The following is a 24,400-nucleotide window of genomic DNA, read 5'->3' on the forward strand; positions in this document are numbered from 1 at the left end:
AACATAGTATTTTCATCTTTTTTTGTCATTTGCTTGCTTTTTGTCTTCTTTTTCATTTTTTCCCCTTTCTGATCTGATTTTTCTTAGAATTGCACATGTTTAACATGTATTGGATTACTTGCTGTCTAGGGGAGGGAGAAAAAATTTGAAACAATGTTTTGCAAGGGTGAATGTTAAAAACTATCTTTGCATGCATTTTTGAAAACAAAAAGCAAAAAAGCAAGAAGGAAGGAAGGGGGGAGAGAAAGGGAAGGAAAGAAGGAAGGAAGTGAGGGAGGGAAAGAGGGAGAAGGGAAAGGAATGGCAGCAGGTTCCCAGCATAACAGACTTAAGAGCTGAAGGAGCCTTGCACTCAAATGTCTGGCACTCCTTCTGGAGAAGGGGAAGTGACTTGCCTGTGCTCACATGTGGAGAGAGCTGGGATCCAAACTCAGATCTTCTGCTTCCAAAACCAAGACTAGATCTCAGGAAAGGCTCAAATCTAGGGCCTTCTACTAGAGCAGGGGTCCTTAACTCTTGGGGTGTCACTGATCCCTGTGGCAGCCTAGAAAAGCCTATGGACTCCTCAGGATGTTTTTACAATCATAAAATAAAATGCAGAAAATTACTAAAGGATCAATTATAATGAAATAAGTTTATCAAAGAAAATCTTTGATAAAAGATTTTGAAAAAATCTTTGAAAAAAGTTCACGGACCCTAGGCCTACCCCAACCCTAACAGGTGAATTCTCCTGTTTGCCATTGTCCAGATTACCTCATTCTTTTTGCACGATACATCTTAACATTTGTGAGAACTTCATACTCAAGAAACTAAGCAGAATTACAGATCAAGGATGATACTCAAATTCATTCTATTTTTGTATTACAATGGTGAAAAGGTTTATGGGAAAAAGGAATCAAAAGGAGTCTGGCACACTAGAGATGCCTAATCAATTTTTACTGACAGACGATGGACCTGGATGAAGACTCAGCGAAAGAGAGTGAACAATTGGAAAAGGAAAAAGGAAAAGCAGAAGAACGTAGGGTGAAGACAGCCTTGAATGCCGAGAGTATCCTGGAGCAGAAGAGCATACCAGTAGTGGCGAAAGCTACACAGAGGTCAGGAAGGATGAGATCTAAGAAAAGGCCATTAGAAGTGACAAATAAGAGACCACTGGGGACTTTGGAGAGAACAGCTTCAGCTGAATGAGGCCGGAAGCTCGATTGAAGAGGTTTCCAATAAATGTTGCTGAATTGAATTAAATATTTCAGAGAGCTTACAAAGGACAGGAATGAAGAAACATTGCTGTGCAAGTCCCAGCAAGTCACTGCATCACTTTTAACTTCAATTTCCTGAGCTGTAAAATGATAATGTTAGTGTTCATAGTAGCTCTTTCATAGGATTGCTGCAGAGAGCATTTTGTGAACTCTAAAGTGTTACCATCTGAATGGTAATTCAATATGTATCAGTGCTAAAGAAAGTGCTTAGAAATTATACTGGTCACCTTCCCTGTTTTACAGGGAAATAACTTGTAACAACTTGTAAAGCAAAAAAAAAAAAAAAGTTACAAAGTTGCAGATATCTGAAGTATAAAGGAGACAATGTATATAGTTAATGGCAGATGGCTGCAGAAGTCCTTACTCCTCAACTTGAAATTTACAATGTAATCAAATTTGAAAAGGGTTATAGTCCAACCTATCACATGGAAGAATTTCTTACAAAACGGTGCCAGATTTTCATTCATAGTCACTCAAATTGACAAACTCTACCAAAGTAGAGTGTTCCATTTCTACAAGAGTGTTACTCCTCTGCTGAAAATCTTTATAGACTTAGAGAGTTTATAAGATCCGAGATCTGGGGGGTGGGGGAGAAATTCTGTTCCAATATTCGACAGACTAAGCCCCCAAGCATTCCCAAGTACTGGGAAAGAGTAAGGGCTATAACACAACTAGAAGAAAACAGCAGCCCTCCTCTTTTTTGAACAGCTGGAGGGGCTATTTCTATGCTCTTAGACAGAATAATAAAAAGGTCATGGGAGGGAAACATAATCCTGAGTCATATTAAAACTTACGGAACTAGACAAAAACAAAGAAATAACATCCACCCAACCCAGCAATCGCCACCAAGGTCTAAAGGGCAGACCAGGTTAAACATTATTAATTAATCTCCAAAGGGAACTCTATTCAGAGGCAGAAGAACACATTGTAGATGATCAACAGAAACAATAACCCGTTTCATTTTATATCATATTAACAAATATTTAATAAGTACCTATGTGAAGAGCACAACATTTAATTTACAGAACTATTACTACTATTAGTGATTCGGAGCATTTTTCATGTGGTAATTTATACTTTGCAATCTTTTTTGGGAAAACTATTTTTTATCACTTGAATACTTATCGAATAGGGAGTGGATCTTAATGTTACATATGTGTAGCAATTCCTTAGACATTTTAGACACCAGAACTGTATTAGCAATGATCAATTAAAAAAAAAAAAAATCAGAAATCTGGGAAGACTTTTATGAAATGATGCAGAGTGAAATGAGCATAACTAAGAAAAATTTTATATAATAATATTGTTTAAAAAAAAAAAAAAAACTTTCCACCTGACTTCAGGGGTGGTGCTCTATCCACTGCCCCACCTAACTGCCCCCCAAGCCATACATTTTTAACATGACCAATGTGGGAAAGTTTTAACATTGCATATTTATTATGTTCCCCAGTCCTAGGCAAAAAGGAGGGAGAAGGAGAGAGGGAGGGAAAGAGAAAAGAAAAGGGAGGGAGGAGGAAAAAGAAAGGTCACATAGTCCCTTGCTAGGAACACTGGTGGTTATTTGAGTTGAAGAGTGGCCTAGAGCAGGAAAAAAAGTCAACAGAAAATCCAAAATAATCTGGCACTTAAATATAAAGAGCCCCTGGGGGAGGCAGGGGATACTAGACAATTTAAGGAGGAGCAAATAAACCCGGACTGGAAACAGAAGAGATCAAAACATTTATGCCAATTAATAGTGGAATCTAACCCACGAGTGATCACTGCCCTTCTAATGTGGGTGAGAAAGGGAGACCCAATCTTCCTCCACTCTACCCCCCCCCCAAAAGCATAGACTAAAACAGAGGGCCAGAAAAAAATCACAGATAAATAACAAAGCTTTGAGAGTTATATATTTAAAAATAAAAAAGTCACAGTTTCATGTGCAGGTCTTTTTTTTGTTCTACATATAAAAACCCATTTTATTTAAGATGAAAAAAAAATTTTTTTTAAATTCTTTCCTAACAATGGCTGTGAAAGCACTTATGTAATTCTGCTTTAATTTTATGGTATGACCATTTATGTTCAGAACACATACCCATTTTTAAAGTTATTATATGGCATAATACATTGGATTAAATTTAACTTTGGTAAATTTTCACTTTTCTTCTCCTTTCCAGTTTTTTCAAGAATTATTATCAAAAAGAAATTATTTCTCTCATCACTTATGTTCTTAAGAGTATCAAATCCTAGGCTATTATTTTCAGTTCAGTTGTTCTACTCGTATGCTTTTCTGATTTATACACAATACCTGCTATCTGTATAAGCAAGTCCTGATTACTGTTGTTTTATAACATAGTTTGAGATCTGGTACATTTAAGCTTCTTCCACACTCATACTTTTTTTCATTATTTTTCTGGTACTGCAAAATATTTTATAATTCTATATGAAGTTTATTTTGTTGTCTGGTTTTGATAACTTGATTGACACATGACCAAAATGATAAATTACTTTAGGCACAATTGTCATTTTTACTGTATTAGTACAACCCAACTATGAGAACTGAATATCCCTCCAATTAAGTTTATCTTTATTTCTGTAAAAATTGTTGAGTAGAGGCAGCTTGGTGGCGCAGTGGATAGAGCACCAGCCTTGAATTCAAGAGGACAGGAGTTCAAATATGATCTCAGACACTTAACACTTCCTAGCTGTGTGACCCTGGGCAAGTCACTTAACCCCAGCCTCAGGGGGGGGAAAAATTGTTGAGTAGTTTTATGTCTAAATCATGTGCGTGTGTTCGTGTGTCTGTGTGTCTGTGTCTATAAATTAGATCTGAAAAGGTGATTCTCCAATGGGCTAGTTCAGGCTCTGGTGGGCTCTCTCTAAAGATCTGAAATTATACCACTGCCTCCTTGTCCTCCTCCCACAGTCCCTTCCATTAGTAATAGAATTTGTTTAGGGAGAACTTCCCACCTAAGCTCCATCCAGTTGTTGTTGGTTTTAAAGAAAAAGCCTTGTTTCTAAAAAATCTGTAACCCAAGAGCTCACAGCAAATATTTACTTTCCTTGTTGTCTTCCTTTTTTAATTATTGAAGTTTCTATGCCCAAAGGGCTATCTGACTGTGCATGTCCTTTGATCCAGCAGTATTTCTACTGGGTCTGTATCCCAAAGAGATCATTAAAAAGGGAAAAGGACCCACATGTGCAAAATGTTTGTAGCAGCCCTTTTTATAGTGGCAAGGAACTGGAAACTAAGTGGATGCTTATGAATTGGGGAATGACTGAATAAGTGATGGGATATGAATTTTATTGCAATATTATTGTTCTATAAGAAATGATGAACAGGCTGATTTAGGAAAAGCCTGGAAAGATATACATGAACTAATGCTGAGTGAAGTGAGTAGAATCAAGAGAACATTGTACATGGCAATAAGATTATGTGACGATCATTGTGACAGATGTGGCTCTTTTCAGCAATGAGGTGATTCAGGTCAATTCCAATGGACTTGTGATGGAGAGAGCCATCTGCACCCATAGAGGGCTGTGGAGACTGAATGTGGATCACAACATAGTATTTTCATCTTTTTGTTTGTTTGTTTGTTGCTTTTTTTCCTCAATTTTTTCCCCCTTTTTGATCTGATTTTTCTTCTGCAGCGTGATAAATGTGGAAATATGTATAAGAGAATTGTACATGTTTTAACATATTTTGGATTACTTGCTATCTAGGGGAGGGGAGTAGAGGGAAGGAAGGGAGAAAAATTTGGAATACGAGATTTTGCAAGGATGAATGCCGAAAACTATCTTTGCATGTATTTTAAAAATAAAAAGCTATTAATAAAAAATATTAAATTTTTTTTTCTCTCTCTGTTTACCTCTTGGTAGCAAGGAATCCTTTTTCTTGATACCAGTTATAATTTGCAACTGAATAAGAATTGCTCCTTCCATCCCTGTCAAGTGAGTGTGCATGAGCAATGTCCTCTCTTTCCAGGCACCTCCTGCCACTCTGGAACAGCTTTCCCCAACATCTACAACTTCCACTCATCACTCACTGTTGGATCTGCTCTCTGGGGTCAAGGACAATCCATCCAATTTCTCTTCCACATGACATCCTTTATTTTAGTGATTTCTGATTATTATCCCACCCAAGTCTTCTAAGTGACATCAGTTCCTCAAACCCATTCCCATAACGATCTGTCTCCAGTACAGTCATCAGCCTCATTCACCCTAACGCCATTCTTAAAATATCGTGTCCAGAAGACACGATTCAATATTCTTTTAAAGCCAGCTAAAATTGCCTTGTTGATTATTTCACATTTTTGTTAAAAGATACTTTTAAAATCTTCCAAAGAGCAATGAATTTGGAGTCAAAGGATTCAGGACTGAATTTCAGGTCCCCATTTACTAGTAATGTGGCCTTAACTAGATGGCCAGCTGGCTAATATAATTAATATAAAGAACACTGGACAAGTTAGGTAACTACTGTTCAGTTGTACCTGATTCTTTGTGTCCCTCTTTGGAATTTTCTTGGCAAAGATACTAGAGTGAATACAATCTCATTGGCTACATCATTTTACAGATAAGTGAACTGAGGCAAACAGGCTTAAGTGAATTGCCCAGGGTCATATAGTGAGTATCAGAGGCCAAATTTGAACTCAGGTCTTCTTGACTCCAGCCCAGTATTCTAATCAGTGAATTACCCAGTTGCTTGGAGGCAGAGAGACTTCAGACACTTACTAGCTCTTAACATCCTCAACCATAAAATGAGATAATATGTGTAAAGTATTTTGCAAACCTTTAAGCACTATGGAAATGCTCGTTTTTATTGCTATTATTTAACCTCTCCAGGTGTGGACCAGATAGCATTAAAGGGTCATTCTTTCCAAAGCTAAATTCTATGATCCAAACCTCCAAGCAAATGAAATTAATGATCTCCTCTCAGATGCTATGGACTATTATTGTTGCTGTTATTCTTCCTTCCTTCCTTTTTTTTTTTTTTTTTTAAACTTCCACTTCTATGACTGCTATTGTTACTGGTAGTCATAATCTTTATCACTCTCAATACTGAAGCAGCCAGGTGGCACAGGAGAGAGGGCACTGACCTGAGAATCAGGAAGCTCCAACTCTGAATCCTGCCTCCGACACTTAGCAACTGGGTGACCCTAGATAGGTCACTTACCTGCTCTCATCTTCACTTTCCTCTGCCAAATGCGGACAATAGAAGCATGTACTACATGGTGATGGTATGAGGATCAATGAAATAACATGTAAAGAAAGCACTTAGCAAACCTTCAATCACTATGTCGATTCTAGTTATTATTATTATCGACAGTAGTAACTGCAATTAGTTGCTCTTTTAGATGGGAGGTTTACAAAGTACTTCCCTAAGAAGAACCCTGTGAGGTACCTAATGCAAGTATTATCATTCCCACTGTATATGTAAGGAACCCAAGGCTCTGAGGATAAAGTAACATGCCCCCGACCAGCAGATAAGAAACCAATCAAACTGGTCTGCTATGAACCAGCTCTCATCTCTTACCTGCTCCCCCCTCTGAGGCCACTGTCACAAATTTCAAAATATCGAACTTGCATTTCTGAGAAGCTAATTAACCTAGATTGGGATGAAATGTATGTCGAGTTTCCTTAGCATCATAGAGCAACTGAACTAACCAACAATATTACTTATATTACATAACTTACTTATATTACAGTAAGTAAAAGTGAGCATTACCGCTCCATTTTTTTCTGAACACATTCATATTCAGAATTAACACAAGGGTATCGCTCTCCCTAACTTAGCCAACAATGGTCCTCATCCTTGCCCTCCAGAATGGATACTTGTGCCTTTGAGCTTCCTAGCAAAAGCCAAATAATAATATTTTGTCTTTGAAAGTCAGGCATTTGCTGTCCTACTATGTAACAACTTTGAATGATAAAAAGGGTTGTTTCTGATTATATGCTGCTCACATCCCCCCACCCCCACCTTCCCCAGACAAGAACTATTCCTTGTACGCCTCCTTCACTCTAAAGCACAGCAGCAAGGGCCTGATGATTCATTCCTCTTAGAAAAAGGAGGTGAGAATCCTAATTAGGAACTAATCTTGACAGTAATGCTGTCCCTGGAGAAGATCCAATGGACCTTACCACTTCCTGGACCAGCACATGACCCTTAATGTACCAGAGAATCTCAAAATTTAAAGAGTTCCAAGGGCCCTCCAGGTCCACCCCTACCTCACCCACAGGCCCTCCCACAACATTCCCACCAAGGGAGCATCCCAGTTCTCGATGAAGACCTCCAGAGAAGAAAAACCCACAACTCTCCAAGGCCATCCCTTCTATTTTGGATAGGTCAAACTATTACCAAGTTTTTCTTTACGTCCAATCACTAGCTCTCTCTCTACAACTCCTACCTAGTTCTGCCTTTTGAAGCCAAAAAGCAAGTCAAATCAAAAGCCATTTTGTAAGCACCAGGAACTATACCCAGCACTTCGGATAAAAATTAAGTCCCTGCCATTAAAGGAATTTATATCCTATCAGGGTTGAAAATGTGTACAAATTAAATACAGGGTAACTTAGAGGGAAATGGTAAATGCCTTGATGTTCCTTCAAATACCTGAAGATTAAGCCCCTCTCAAGCTAGCTTCTCCAGATCAAACATATACTATCTTCAAAGGAACAAACACAGTCTACCTTGAGGCCCTATGAAAAACTACTCCAAATCACTACTAATTAGAGAAATGAAGATTAAAGCGATTCAAATTCCTCAAACTCATCACAGTAACAAAAATGACAAAAAAGAAATGACGAATGCTGGAGAGATTGCAAGAAATCAGGCACATTGAGGCACTGCTGGAAGAGACACACGAACTTATACAATCATTCTGGAAAGAAAATGGAATATTATACAGAATGTTACTAAATCGTGTTGGACAGACTATTCTCCTGCCAAGCCTATACCAAAAAAATTGGGAAAAGGTACTGGAGAAACAAAACAGTAATCACAGAACACAGTGTGAAAACTCAAACTAAAAACCTGACAGAGGAGACACTAATATATTCGAATGAGGAAGTAGAGAAACACTGGAAAGGACCACTAATTATTCAAAGAACATCCTACCAATTAGAGCTGTCCTAAAACAGGACAGGCTGCCTGGAAAACTAGAGTGTTTCCTATCACCTGAAGGCATCTGAACTGAGGTTTTAGAGGAGGGTGACACGAGTTTTATGCTTCAGATCAAGGTTCAATGAGAGGACCTCTGAGATCCTTTAAAATTTGCAATTTTAACTTAAATTTAAGATTTTAAAATAGAACCAGTAGTGGGCCTAAGGAGGCAAAGCTACCAGATGATGGTGGAATACCTACAAGCAAAATGCACTGCAGTGCAGATTACAAGGCTCTGTAATGGGAAGAACAGTACAAGTTCCACTGAGACAGGGCGAAGGATCACAGGATGGAATGCTGGAGGTCTAGCCAAAGTCCTTCTTGTAGGATGAGATCCCAGAGGCTCAGGAGACCAGGCCCTCTCTGACTCCAAATTCAGGACCTTTGCCACACCACCATCCCATAACAGGAAATAGACCGTGTCTGCTGAGGAGAGAGCGATCCATTTAGAATAGAGGGTCATGAAGCCCATAAGTCAGGGTCCAAGGCGAAAAAGCCACATGCCTAATAAGTAGAAGGAAGATGGCCTCTGAGAACAGGATAAAAGAAATACTGTTCTTTAAAGATGTCTCCAGTTCAGTGACATTCACTGGCAGATTTTCTATTAAAGATACATCTTTGTGCCAAGTAAAAGTTACCTGTGTTCCTGCAACTAAGGTCAATGAAGTAGATGGGGCCATTTTCCTCAAGGGGTTTTGAAAAAGAAAGAAGTATTTTTAAAGTAATGAAGAGTTTTATTTTTCTGTGCAAAAATAGAGCTGTGATGTAAGGATACTAATCACAGATCTTATACCATGGCCACTAGAGCCATAACTGAAATTCAATCTGTGAGAAGATGGTCCACAGGGAAGACCTCCTTGACAATATTCTATAATAATAAGAAGAATTTACATTTTTACAGAACTTTAGGCATATAAAACAGTATCCCTCTAAGGGAGAATCCCCAATGCCAGGGTCACCATTACAGATGATGACCCTCCATCTCTTGGCGGTACCTTCTCCCCAAGGGGGGGGTCTCTATGTCTGCAATGCTCTCTCTCCTCACTTCTATCTTGCCAGGCTTTCATTAAGGTGCAGATCTAATCCCAAAATCTGCACGAGGTCATTTCTAGTCCTGTCTCTGTCCTCTCCCTAGCTCCAGTGCCTTCCCTCTGAGATTACTTCCTACTTATATATCTGTTTATATCTTCTTTGGTATAGTCTCCATTAAAATTGGAGCTTTTTGAGAGTAGGAATCCTTTCTGTCTGCCTTTGTATCCCTGGTGATTAGCACAGTGCCTGGCACCTAGTAAGCTCCAAATAACTGATGGCTGAGTGAGACTCACAGGGTGAAAAACATGACCTTGAACCTAGGCTTTTTGACTGACTAGCAGGGGCTCCTTCTACTGATGCCTCTCAGGCACTGGCTAAGAATTAGTCTCCCAATTATTTCTAGCTGTCTGCTATTGGTGAGGCTGGAAAGAGGTAGCGAGCAAAGGCTTAGATGCTTGGATCTTGAAAAGGCACTAGCTAGCTAAACAAAGAAGTTTAAAAAAAAATCTTTTTGGCCGCAGAAGCTCTAAAAGGGGAGAAAAGCAAGCTCCATCACATGTTCAAAAATCAGTCACTAAAAGGGACCTCTGAGATCCTCCAAGAAACCCACCCTCCCACCCCCGCTACAGAGGAGGAAAATCCATTACAAGTAAGGAGGCTCACACAATCCATCGAGGTAAAAGGAGGACTAGAACTCGGGCTCCCTGAATCCCCAAGCCAGGACTCATTCCAGAATCTGCCTCATCTGCTAAGCCAAGCAAAGCCCAGGGCAATTTTCCAACCACCCACAAAATTATGGGACAGAGAGAAGGAAAGGAGGCAAAAGAAGGTAAATAATGAAGCTGGCTCATACAAATGCCTCTCTCTCTCTCTCTAGCTGACAACCTTCCCCTTGCCTTTGCATGCATGCAAGCAAGCTATTAAAGGAAATGCTGAAGATAACCAAGCTCCCCGAGCCATGTGGTCTCCCTTCCTGGCTGCTGAAGAAAAGCATTTCCCAGTGCTGAAGAAGCCTACTTTTGTTTGGAGAAGCCAAAGACAAAGAGAAGGAGCCTGTGCTACCAATACTATCACATGCAGAAACTCACACTGTGCATGGTTCCCATCATGTATCATATGGCTCTGGAAAAGAAGGACAACAAAAAGCATCTCAGCCATTTGAGCTTAACAGCAGTGTGGGTAGCTAGAGAGAGTATAAACACAAGCCAACATGGCGAACCTCTACTGCAGCTGTTCCCAACCTTGAAATAGAAGGATCAATTTTTAATATAAAAAAGCCACAGATCTCAAACATATAACAGTAGCAGTATGATTGGCATCCATTGGCTGAGAAAACATACAATAGCTTTGTAGGAATGCAATAATGTTTTACTAAATTTGTATTATTAATAATAGATTTGAAAATAGTGATAAATCCATCTGTGACACAGGTATCGGGGGCCGGCATATCCCTTGCAACATCCCGTGGCCCACCACTCAGTCAGCAGCTGACAACACTCGAAGTCCCACATGTACTGGGATGAGGCCTATTAGGTGAAACAACTAAGTGGCAATGAAGAAAAAGAACTTTTAATGATTTGGAAGAGTAAATATACCAGATTCTACTTGTCATCAGGATTCCTTCTACTAATCATAAAAAATAAATAAATAAATAAATAAATAAACCACCTCTTTAAAAAGCAACCTAACACTATATCTTAAAAATACAACCCTGATCCCCTCAAAAGAGAACTGGTCAAAGAATATGGACGAGTAATTTTCAAAAGAAGAAATCCAAGCTATCAATAATCATATATAAATAATAAGTTCAAAATCATTAATTCTTAGAGAAATACAAATTTAAGCAATTTTGGGAGTTTTACCTCATATTTATCAGATAAAGGAGAAAATTAAAAGGTCAAATTTCCTACAGGAAAACTGGCACAAGAGCATAGTGATGATGGAGCTGTGAACTGGATCTGCCATTCTGGAGAATAAAGAGAAGGATACTTAGAAAGTCACCAAACTGTTCTTTGACCAACTACGCTACTACAAGTTCAAAACCCTCCTTCCCCCCCAAAAAAAAAAAAATCAACAAAAGAAGAAAAAGGTTTGTTTGTAAAAAATATTTATAGCAGCTCCTTCTATTGTAGCCAAAAGCTGGAATCTAACTCAACTATCTTTCAACTGGCGAATGGTTAAACAAATTGTGGCATATGAATGGAATGGCATATTTTTTTCCCCATAATAAGTGATAAAATGGACAAATCTGGAGTAAATTGAAAAGAGAAATCTTTGTAAACTGATGCAGAAAGGAGAGAGTAGAATTAAGAGAACAACTTCTATAATGAAATAATAAAGAAAAAAAAACTTTGAAAGGCTTCAGAACTCCAGTCAAAGCAATTTTTAAACCACAAGTCCAAATAATAATAGGAAATCACAGAAGCTGGCACTTTAAAACTTTTTTCCAACACATCTTTTTAATGCTCATGTCCTTTCAATATTTTGAATACTCTAAAATATTCACCTGCCCAAATCTAACTTAACTAGCTTTAACATAAAGATTTTTCAGGGATAAACAGGCAATAAAGCCTCACTGAAGTGAGCAAACATTATTGTAGGGGTTCTAGCTTTGGATAGGAGGCTGGCTGTTCCTTCCCAGCCTACAATTCACAAGTCTATGCAAATCAAGCTAAAACACAATTTGGTTCCTATCACAAATTGAAAGAACCAAATGATTAATCTTCTTTTCAAAGTCAGTCATCTTCATAAAAAAAAAAAAAAAAAAAAAAAAAAGATATAAATAAATTAGAAGAACATAGGATAGTTTACCTCTCAGATCTGTGGAGGAGGAAGGAATTTGTGACCAAAGAAGAACTAGAGATCATTATTGATCACAAAATAGATAATTTTGTTATATTAAGTTAAAAAGTTTTTGTACCAACAAAAATAATGCAGATAAGATTAGAAGGGAAACAAATAAAGTGGAAAAACATTTTTACATTCAAAGGTTCTGATAAAGGCCTTATTTCTAAAATATATAGAGAATTGACTAATTTATAAGAATTCAAGTCATTCTCCAATTGATAAATGATCAAAGGATATGAACAATTTTCAGATGAAAGAAATTGAAACTATTTCTAGTCATATGAAAAGGTGCTCTAAATCACTACTGGATCAGAGAAATTCAAATTAAGACAACTCTGAGATACCACTACATACCTGTCAGATTGGCTAAGATGACAGGAAAAAATAATGATGAATGTTGGAGGGGATGTGAGAAAACTGGGATCCTAATACATTGTTGGTGGAACTGTGAATGGATCCATCCATTCTGGAGAGCAATTTGAAACTATGCTCACATGAACTGATGCTAAATGAAAGGAGCAGAACCAGGAGATCATTGTACACAGCAACAAGATTATACAATTCTAATGGACGCGGCTCTCTTCAACAATGAGATGATTCAAACCAGTTCTAGCCATCTACACCCAGAGGACTGTGAGAACTGAATGTGGTTCACAACATAGCATTTTTACTCTTTTTGTTGTTGTTTGTTTGCATTTTATTTTGCTTCTCTTTTTTTTTTCCTGGTTTGATTTGGTTTTTCTTGTGAGGCACAATAATTGTATATAAATATATATGCATATATTTGATTTAACATATATTTCTACCATGTTTAACATATATTGGACTACTTGCCATCTAGGGGAGGGCATGGGGAAAGGAGGGGGCAATTGGAGCACAAGGTATTGCAAGGGCTAATGTTGAAGAATTCTCCATGCATATGTTTTGAAAAATAAAAAGCTTTAATAAAGGGAAAAAATAAATAAAAATCATAAACAACAACAATAATAATGTAAGTCATCTTTCTCTTAATTGGTGGCACACTCTGAATTGGGACAATCTTTCTAGAAAACAATTTAAAATCGTATCCCAAACCTCACTAAACTGTGCATAACCTTTGACCCAGTGATATCACAACTAAGCACAAAACCCAAAGTTAGCAAATACTATGGGATGGAACTCATGTGTACAAAAATATTTATTACAGCATGATTTTCTGTTGTACCAAACATGTGGATATAAAGGAGCAAGTCCAACTGAGGGAAATGGATGACCAAAAAGTGATATGTGGATATAACATTGGAATATTATTTCATCATAAGAAATAATAAATAGAACAGATTCAGAAAAATCTGGGAAGATTTGTCTAAGTTCATGTGAGGTAAAATGAACATAGGTAAACAAGTTTTACAAAAACCACAAAAAGAAATAAGAAAATTAACTCTGAGGGAGTACAGAACTCTGACTAGTGGGTTTGAGCAATGACAACTCCAAGAAAAAGCTCTCTTAGCAGAGAGGTGACAGACTTTCATTCAGAAGAAAACATACATTTTCAGATCTGGCCACTATAGTGATTAGTTCTGCCTCAGTATACTGATTTTTTTATAGAGATGTCTTCCTCTTCCAAAAGTAGGCGAAGAATAAGTTTACTCATAGTGACAGAAATACAGAAAGGAAGGGATATCAATTAAACATTAAAAAAAAAAAAAAAAAGTTAGGGGCAATTAAGTGGTGCAGTGGCTAGAGTACCACCCTGAAGTCAGGAGGATCTGAGTTCAGATCTGCTCTCAGATACTTAACACTTCCCAGCTGTATGACCCTGGGCAAGTCACTTAACCCTAAATGCCTCAGAGGGAGAAAAAAAAAAAAAAAGAAAAATTTCAGAAAGAGACACAAGCAGGGTATTACTGAATACTGTTAAGTTCATAATTAAGAAAATCTAAGTTTAAAAATATGGGGTTCCATTAGGAATTTCCTTTAATTCCATTTCATTTCTAGTTTCTGAGCTTCCCAGAAACAAATATATTCTACCTAGAAAGCCAATACATGGAATGGAATAGCTCTTTGATTATGTACATTTTGAAGATCTCCCATATCATCCTTACTAACTTGTAATTCTTTTAGCATTCTCCTTCCTCAAGATATCTTCTCTCTTCCATTCTTTTGATCTTCATTTATGAGTTACACTAAGTATTGCTCACCTTAATGAGACATTTTCTTCAACCTGAATTTCATTCCCTTAAAGCTTACATCAAACTAGATAATTTTAATAGCATACTTTAAGTATATTACAATCCAAAATCTAATTATATAAAGGCTTCAACACAATCAAAAGATGCATTTCCATGTATTATCAGCACGTCCTACTAAATTTCTCAGTCACCAAAAGTCTCCACCCTAAATTTACACTGATAAGAGAATTGCTGAATTGGATGGAATATTATCATTCTCATGACTGAGATCATTATGTAGGACTATCAAAATGCTCCAACACTAAAAATGGAGCATCATTACAGATAAAACTTTTGCCCCCCAAAAAAAGTTTTCCCTTCATCCCAACAGCCTTCTGAGATGCCTTTCCTCTGATCTGTGATTCCTGCCAAGGCCATCCATGCCCTTGGTTTTTTTCTAGATTTTCCTACCTTAAACACTAGGCTGGGATCCCATATTCTCAAAACACACAACTTACTTTCTAGCTCCCTTTTATGTATGTACAATATTATCTTCCCTAGTAAAATGCAAGTCCTTCTGCTGGTGTTTGGATTCCCAGACCTTAAAAATAATTCCTGATACCTATTAAGTAAATGATGTATTTGCCCATCAAAATTTAATAACTAACATCCTTAACAAATGTTACCATAACAAAGATGCATACCCTTCAATCTACATAGAAAGAAGAGTTCTCAAAATATAAAGACCTAAAGGAAAATATCAAATCCATGCGCACATAGAACAAAGTACACACTGTACCCATTTGTTATGTTTGCTACAAAGGTTGCCAGTCAGTCAATAAGTATTTATTGTGTTTTATGACTCAGCACTTATCACAATGCTGGGAGAAAGGCAAAAACACAGTCCTCTCCCTCAGGAAGCTCACATTCTAATGGAGGAGCCATGTAATGCCTTGATTGTATCTATGGCTCTGAAATCTCCACCCTGTTACTACTCCTTGTCTGCCTTCCAGAATCAAACAAAACACATTTGATCCTTCTCCTATGGAGCAGTCCTGCCTAAATTTCCTCCTCTACTCAATCCTGGCATCCAACTGCCAAATTTCAGCTCTACACCCATCCTCATGGCCCTCATCAATGCCTTCCCACAGCCTATAGAAACAAACGCAGCTCTTGGATTTTAGTAGCCAACTCCCAACTATAACGTGACTGTTCTCATCTATCTAATCTCTCCCACTATTCCAGCCCAAAATCTTCCAATTCCAATCTGGCCTGTCTTACATACCCACAAACTACAGCCTTCTTCCTGCAGTACCACCTATACTTGAGCTTCTACAGCTCTCAGTCCACTCCCACAATTCTTGCTTAATCATAAAAGTCCAGCTCAAGGCTGCCTTCCTCCATAAAAGTTTCTATGTAATTCTAGTCCATATTGTTCCCTCCCTTTTTTCAACTTCTTTAGCTTCTATTTACTGAGAAATAAATGCTAAAGATGAAGTGTGTGTGTATATATAGATATATATAGATATATAGATATAGATATATATGTATGTATGTATCAACTCCCCACTAGACTTGAAAGCTTCCTAAAAACAAGGACTAAACTTCTTTAATATCTCCATTTTTTCAAAGATGTTGCTGACTAAATCAATAAACTCAATATAGTACTCAATAAACAACAGGAAAATTTAATTCACTTTATAACACCAAATGTGTCAGCCATAAACCACGGTGGTTTGAAGAGATTATAAGGTTTGCCTACTGCTTCTGAGGCACATAAATATTTTCTACCACTAACTACAGGGCTGGAGTAGATGACCTCAAAGATTCATTTCTATTCTGAATTGATGATTCCTATGGTACAGGTAAACAGATCATATTTATTTATCACAGAATGGAAAAACCAACATAACTGTGGGATCAGGGGAAAGCGGGAACCAGCTGGTAGCCATCAGCAAAAATCAGACCCAGTACTGAGACTGGTTCAGTTCACTGAAGACTGTAGTTCTTGATATGACACTTAGTAGATCAAAAGGACTAAAATAGGAAGAAAAAAAGATTAAACACTGACAAAATTAATCATTTTTCCAAGCTCAATCACTTTTGTTCAAGTGCTGAGGAAGCTAGCAGTTAAGGAAATAATTCCAAAGACAGCACAACTATCTATAGGGACTAGATCAAATCATATCTCCCCACCACTGATGAATATGAGCAGTTTCACTGAATGGCTAAGTGGAAGCTATTAATCCAGTCAATAAACTGGGTCAACCAATCTAGATTAAAATGCTTTTAGTTTTTTTAAAAAAATACATAAATAACTAGCAGATACAGTTATATAAACGATAACGCTTCAGATGGCTACCTTCAGATCCTTCACAAGAGTCCTGCTCAAAACCCTTATGATGGTATCAAAGGAGATCCTGAGTGCCCCAAGACACAGAATTGGTAACTACGCTCATACTCTGAGCCCTGGAAGGACCTCATAGAGTTTGTGTTTCAATGTCATGGGTCCAGATGCCAGCTCTGCGAGTTAGGGACAATCAATACCAGGTGGATCTCATGGAAATGATGGTAAATTTTTCAGTCACAACAGTTCTCACAGACTCTATCCCACATTATAGAGCATTAGCATCAATGTCAATGACGGAAACAAACATATTCACAAAATCAAAGTCATTTGAAGCATTAAAATATCTCTATTTTTGATCATTCAAAATTTTGTCATTTAGATGGCCTTCTGACCTTATTAATGTGGCTGCTGCTTCCAATGGCAGACAGGGCCCCATCCCTGCCTTTTTTCTTTATTTTCTGGAACTCTTGTCCATGTCCTCCCAAAAATCTTTCCCAGTAACCCAGTGAATTATATCTTAGAGATAAATGCATGTATATTCTTGCATTAGACCATTCCCCCCTCTTTTTTAAACATATATCAAACTTGCTTATGGATGCAAAAGTCCACTTTTTCAACTGCGTAAGGATTCCTGCTTCTGTAGTCTGACACTGTTCTTGTCTCAATCTGTATATAGCTCATCGGTTTCCTGCTGTCTGTTGTTATATTCTAGTGCAACAGAAGCTTGCCTAAATGTTCCCAATCTTCCATGAGAAGCTGAGCTAAGCAACAAAGAAAAGGCATCAGAATTCCTAGATTCAGCCTCAAACTCCACTACTGCGCCACTCCTTATTCAAGAAGAAATCAATGATACTTCTCCCACCCCATCCCCCCACTCTGGCATTCAGTTCCTTGGATGGAAGAAAGAGGTGGAAATCATAAAACATTTCACAATAACTAACTAACTAACAAATGAGTGCTTTCCCAGATACCTAGGAAGGTCATTGCAGTTAGGCAGCGTGTTGAGCCCAAAATAGGAGTAACAGAAAGAGCTAAATTGCATTTGGGAAACTGAACAGTACTTTCAATGATTCCAAGCTGCAACCTGGTACAAAGGCCCACCATTTCAACATAAACGTTTCCTACCAGAAACGACTGTATAGGATTCGAAATCTTAAAACATCACAAGGTTCAAAAAGAGAGATAAAGGAGATTCAAAGGGATATATGGTTAGCACAAGTAGACTAAAATCTATTTCCAAAGATGACCTGTGCATGCAAGAAGGGCACAATGCCTATTGACAAGAAGATGTCTGATAAGAAAAAGTGAATCGTTCATGAGTCAGGTAGGCCAATATACAGATTGAGAAAGTCCCCTGATACCAGAAGATGGAGGGGAAAAAAAAAAAAAGACCTAAATGAAAGTTTCTAACATATTCAATAGCTCTTCTGGGAAGTCTATGGATAGATGAACATACACAAGAATGAAAAGAAAAGTGGGAGGCACCTGCAAAGAACATTCAGAATAAGTACATTTGTGAATCTAGGACCTCTCTTATTGTTTAATGGCAGCAGTAAGACCTTCAGGTGAAGTCATGATTTTTAAATTATATAAATTATATATTAAATATATAAATTAAATTATATATATAAATTATATATTAAATTATAAAGATTTTAATAATAGGTATTTTATTTGTTTCTTTTAACTACACCAAAATGTATCTGAATTATTATTTTGTGGAAGTTAACTCTAAAATTTGCTGAGGTAAAATACCAACAAGGGGTCATTACTTCTGCCTAGATTTCTGCATTAGCTCATTAACCCTTTCTAACCAGTATTTCAGTGTTTCCTAACTACTACCATCTTTCAAGTAAAAAAAACATTCTCCAAGAAGATATAGAGTCTGCTAAGAGCCCTGCTAGCCACCCAAGTTAGGTGAAGGGACAGCCTACAGACAAAGACTGAGCTTAAGCCTTCTCTAGAAACCTATAAGAATTCTGTGTCCTTCAAGACCATAATTCTTCACAAAACAGAATTAGGAGCAAAATGAACATTCTCTTTTATAAATGTAGGGAGTTACCTTAAGATGATGTTACTTTGTTTAAAAGTACCAGGATTAAGACATCCAAAGGAGTGCTGTTGCCATCAAAGCAATCTTCTTGGAATATTCCGATCATTCACATTGCCTTTGCTCAAAACAGATGTGGAATTCCTCTTTGGAATGAAATGCCTTCAGAGGCAGTAGCATATTTTTTCTAATATTTAAAAGGTAGCAAACTAGGAGATTTGATTTTGAGTAAACTGCCAAATTCAATGAGTCTGATGGGTGAATCGAAGCGGTCAAAACGGAAAGATATGACTGTAAAGTAATAAGACTGGTTTTCTTATCTGGCTCATGGACCAGTATTGAAGGCAATTCCAATGTTTTGAGCAGTAATGGCAGTATCAATTGATCAGTGATATAGTCACCCAAGCCCCTGCAACGTCGGTATTCATATGGCTGCATAGATTCTGATATACTACAAAATCCATTTCATTATTTTAGTCATCCCATATATTTACAAGAGCAGATAAGCCCTCCACCCTTAATTTTCTCTTTCTTTCTCTCTCCCTCCCTTTCTTCCTTCTCTTCTCTCCTCTCCCCGCCCCCACTCCCCCCCCCACACACACACACACAGATGCAGGATTAACGGTTAAATTTCTGCAGGAAGGAAAACTGCTTTGATTTCTAAAGTAGTGGTATGGTGGTACCTAGATGTTTTCATAATAAGTTTGTTTTATTTCCACGCATACCATATGCAAAGATAGCATCATCATAAAAAGGGATTTACAAAGCACCCCAGTAGAGCATCCTAACAGTTCTTCTACAAAAGCAGCTATAACCAAAATATACGCACACATACCCATCCAAAAGAAACAGAGAGTCAGAGAGATACCTTATATCTAAATTTACATCGTTATTAAGCAAGAAAGCAGAGTATTTTTAGGTGGGAAAAAAACAAAAACAAAAACACAGGCAGTACTGCAGATGAGCACAATGCTATGCAAACGACCTTTTTTGCTCCAACTAAAATTCCTAAACCTGAATTCCCCTGGTCCCCCCGTCCTGCACCACCACCACCCCCCACGCACACCCAACTCCCCACCAACCTCACAGGGGTTCCTGGGCTGGTCCATGGAATCTGATGACATCACTCCCTCTTCCTTCCTGGAATTCTAAACCCTGCTGCTCTCCCCTTGCACACAGCTCCCATCTCCATAGCAACCTCACCTCCTCCTGCTTCCCTATTGGCCTCATGGAGCAGGATACACAAAAAGGTTTTCCGTTCTCCTTAGAAAAAAAATGATGCTTTCAACAGGAACTCAAGCTAAATTTAGGCACTTCGGATTCAGAGTCCTATGACTAAGGAAATGCAGCGAAATGTCCTCCTTCCCACAGGGCACTCTCCACTCACCCCCACCCAAAACTAGCTATTTCATCTCATTCCATCTGCCTGTCACTCATTGCAAAAAACTGAAACATCCACTGAGCTTTAAAGCAACTGAACTGTCCCACATAGGTCAGTCTGCAGAAAACTCGCTTATCTCTTCCCTGTCAAAGGTGAAGAAGCAAATGACTGCGTTGTCTGGAAAACACAGGGAACGTCTGCATGCTCTTCTCCAAGCCAGGCCCAAAGGGAGAGCCCTTCTAATGATTCAGTAAATCATATCCTCTCTGCTATTCACTGGAGAACACTTTCACCTTTACAAGGAGAACAAGTAGCACAGCATCCAAAAGAACTAAGTTGGGCCATAAGATCTGTGTTTTATTTCCACCTTGCTCCAGGTGGTTGACCTTGAGCAATTATCTAGAAAGACTCTCCTTTACAGGGATATTTTAAGGACTTCAAGACAAACTAATAGAGTAAGCTCTGAGATTCATAAAGAGGTTCTAACATAAATACAGGGATAGTTAATTGTCATTAGTGAAATTTTTCTTTAAGAAAATAAAACTATTTTGCATATATTGGAAAAATAAAATGCTACATTAAAAAAAAAAGACTAGTTAGCATTTATGTAATAAATTTCAATTGAACCTCATAAAATCCCTATGAGGAAAGGTGCTATTTTTATCCCTATTTTACAGATGAAGAAACAGAGGCACAGTTTAGTGATCTGTCCAGGGTCACACAGCTACATCCATTGCACCACTTAACCGCCCTGGTATCTTCAATCTTAATAATAACAATCTCCCACCAGAAACAAGACTTCTTCAGGCTAGAAACCCAAAATATGAGTTGAAATTTTTCAAGAACATCTAGCTACCTAGAGCAAGGCATAAAAGGAATCCCTACTACAAGAGCTTCAAGGAGAAGGAGCCCACTACCTCCCAACGCAGCTCATTTCACTCCTGGACAGCTCCCATTCTAGTTTCAGAAAGCTTTTCCTGACAAGTTCATATTGACTTCTTTACAATTTCAATCTGCTGTTCCTGATTCTACCCTCAGAGACCAAAGCAAACAGCTCTACCTGATGTCACCTGAATCTTCTCTTCTTCAAACAATACAGGATTCCTTCAAATAATCTTCACAGCACATGGTTTCCATCAGGCCTTTACCACCCTGGCCATCATACTCTATTTTATCAATTGGGGGGGAAGGGAAGGAGGTTACATGTGTAATTTTTTTATTCACTTGAAATTTAAACAAAATAAGAAAAAAATAAAGAACATTTCCATGTATATAGCAGAACATAAGATAGCATTCAACATAAAACAATAAATTTCCATTTCAAGATAACCTATGAAATAAACACTAGACACAGTTTTCAAAACCCAGTTTTTTTGTGCTTCCTTCTAGATTTTCTTTTGTTCTCTGCTGTGCACTTTTTACTTTATTTTTTTTCCTTCCTTCCCATTCCTGGCCCTGAAGAAAACTACAATTAGACAAGGGTGTTTATTTGTTTATTTGTACCTCTGTGTGTGTTTGTAAGCGCATATACGGATACTTCTAATTTGTCATTTCCCTTCCAATAAAGTCCAAGTCTTTCCATGTTTTTCTAAATCAACCACTCATCCTTTCTTCTATCAACAATAGTATTTCAACACAATCATATCTTATCTATGAGGTGGTCTATGAAAGATTCCCCCCCCCCATTTTGTTTCCCTTCTAATATTGGCCACGATGGTTTTATGAAAGCAACTTTTAATTTTAAATCATCAAAATTTGCATTTTATAGTTCAACAATATTATCACATCTCAATGTCCTTCTTAAACCATGGTGCCCCAAACTGAACACAATAATCCAAATGAGTCTGCTGATAGCAAAAGCATACAAATGTGGCTATCACCACCCTATTTCTATATACCATCTATGTATCCGTTAATACAGTTCAAAATCTCATTAGCTTTTTTGACTGCCATATCACAGTATGACTTGTATTGAATTTGCAATCCATTAAAAACCCAAAGATCTTTTTTCAGAATAAGTGCTATCTAGCCATGTTCCCCTAAGTGCAAGATTTTACATATATTCCTATTGAACTTAATTTCATTACTTCCTACTGATTTTACACTTATTCCTAATGAACTAGATTTGCTCTAATGCTTTAACCAATCCAAATCCTTTTGAATCCTTTGGAAGTTCTTATTTAACTATCTCTACCAGCTTTGTATCATTTACAAATGGTATGAGCATATTGTCTATATATTTACCTAAATCACTGTTAAATAGCACAGATTCTGGAACACTCCACTGGAGATCTCTACTACACTGACATTCCACCACTAGATCTGAGGGTAACTATATAACCAGTTCCAAAACCAGCTAATCTCCATCTGCTTCTCCACAAGAATAGCATGATGTATGCTTTACTTAAAAAAAAAAAAAAAAAAAAAAAAAAGGGGGGGGGGCCCTAAAACTCAGGCAAAGGATATCCATATGATTCCTCTCAATTTGTCTAGTTATCTTGTCAAAAAATGAAATGAAGTCAGGTTAACATGACCTGGCCCCAATTTCCTGTCTAGATAATCATTAATGACCTCAGTTGGTTGGTTAATGAGTTAGTTAGTCTTCTAGAATTTTTCCAGAGAATCAAAGTCAAGCTCACTGGCCTAGAGTACATAGATTCTGTTCTCTTTTCTTTTTGTTAAAATTGGGACATTTGCCATTCTCCATTCCTGTGGTACCCCTCCCATTTTCCAGAATACTTCAAATATCATTGACAATAGCTTGATAATAACACCTGCCAATTCTTTTAGGCTATGAGACTGTACTTCATCTAATCCAGGAGACCTGAATTCATAAAAATCTGCAAGGGTGCTCTCTTCTCCACATTTTCTTATCTTACATAACAAATGCCTGCCGGTCATTTTTATCTTATCATTTCCAGAAAAGTCATTCTCCTTTGATCATCAGTTATCATCATCATCTCATCTAGCAGTGTCTCTACTGGGTCTATATCCAAAGGAAATCATAAAAGGGAAAGGACATACATATGCAAAAAATGTTAGCACCTCTTTTTGTAATAGTACAGAACTGGAAAAAGAGTAGATGCCCATCAACTGAAAAATGGCTGAATAAGTTGTGGTATATGAAAGTAATGGAATATTATTGTTCTATCAAAAATAATGATTAAGCTGATTTTAGAAAGGCCTGGAAAGGTTTACACAAATAGATGTTGAACAAAACAAGCAGAACTAGGAATACATTATATGCATACTAACAGAAAGATTTGTGATGATCAATTTTGAAAGACTTAGTTCTTCTCAGTGGTTCATTGATCCAAGGCAATCCCAAAAAATTTTGGATGGAAAACATCATCTGCAACCAGAGAGAGAACTATGGAGAATGTTCATTTTTTTTCCCCCTTTTCCTTTTTTTTTTTTCTTTTTGTCATGATTTTTCTCTTTTGTTCTGATTTTTCTCTTCCAACATGATTCTTAAGGAAATGTGTTTGTTTTTTTTAAATGAATGTGTGTGAATAATCAGAAAAATAAATGAATGAACAAAACAAAGATAAAATTTCTCCTTGCTAGTTCCTCTACCTTTTGCAGGCTGAAATCCTCACTAAGTTATTAGTTACTCTGCTTTTCAGAAAGCTAGCAGATGTCTGAACAAGCCTAGTCCTCCATCATTATTCAATCATCCCTCTGTGCCAGGCTTTTGGTCTTTCCCCCAAACTCCTCATCTATTTGGTCTTTTTGTCCAGATGGTCTCTTGTATACTTACAAAGACAAAATCACCCTCTCTGTCTCTTCCTCATTTTGCCTTCCCCAAATACTCTATCAGGTTCGTCCTCCTACTGTGTTCCTGACATATAGTTGATACTATATTTTATTGATATTCAATGTTATCCTACTTCCTTTTATTTATCTTTTTTGTCTTGACAAAGACATATTCACCTAGTCATGGGTTTTACCCTACCCAAGTCTAAATGACACCTACGGGATCAAAATTAATCTATTTATAATATAACCCCCGATTTCCTTCGTTTCTTAAACTCTGGTAATTTGTGTCCAAAATCTGACATTGTGAGTTTTCCCAGTAGCTCTTTTCTTAGACTTTGTCTTCTGCCAACTTCTGGCTCTCTCGACTGCGATTCTTCCTTATGGATCTTATCTATGACATCCAACACAATCTCTAAGCAAGACATTACCAACTGCTCCTT

The 24,400-nt window shown here is 37.5% G+C and overlaps 1 protein-coding gene across 27 annotated transcripts in view; it reads right to left on the bottom strand.

Moving 5' to 3' along the window:
- RBFOX2 (RNA binding fox-1 homolog 2) overlaps positions 1-24,400 on the bottom strand; it is a 287,058-nt gene that overhangs the window by 203,843 nt on the left and 58,815 nt on the right. The window contains exon 1 of one of the 27 annotated variants that reach the window (XM_074271560.1): positions 19,903-19,955. The exons of 25 other annotated variants lie outside the window; for them this stretch is intronic. In XM_074271560.1, coding sequence (XP_074127661.1) covers positions 19,903-19,944 — 42 coding nt within the window. In that variant the 5' untranslated portion in view covers positions 19,945-19,955. Of the gene's footprint in view, positions 1-10,511; positions 10,536-19,902; positions 19,956-24,400 lie in introns of those variants that run through there. One more of the 27 variants, XM_074271562.1, reaches the window with a different exon arrangement.

Source organism: Sminthopsis crassicaudata, chromosome 5 (genome assembly GCF_048593235.1).
Source record: "Sminthopsis crassicaudata isolate SCR6 chromosome 5, ASM4859323v1, whole genome shotgun sequence".
NCBI lineage: Eukaryota > Metazoa > Chordata > Mammalia > Dasyuromorphia > Dasyuridae > Sminthopsis > Sminthopsis crassicaudata.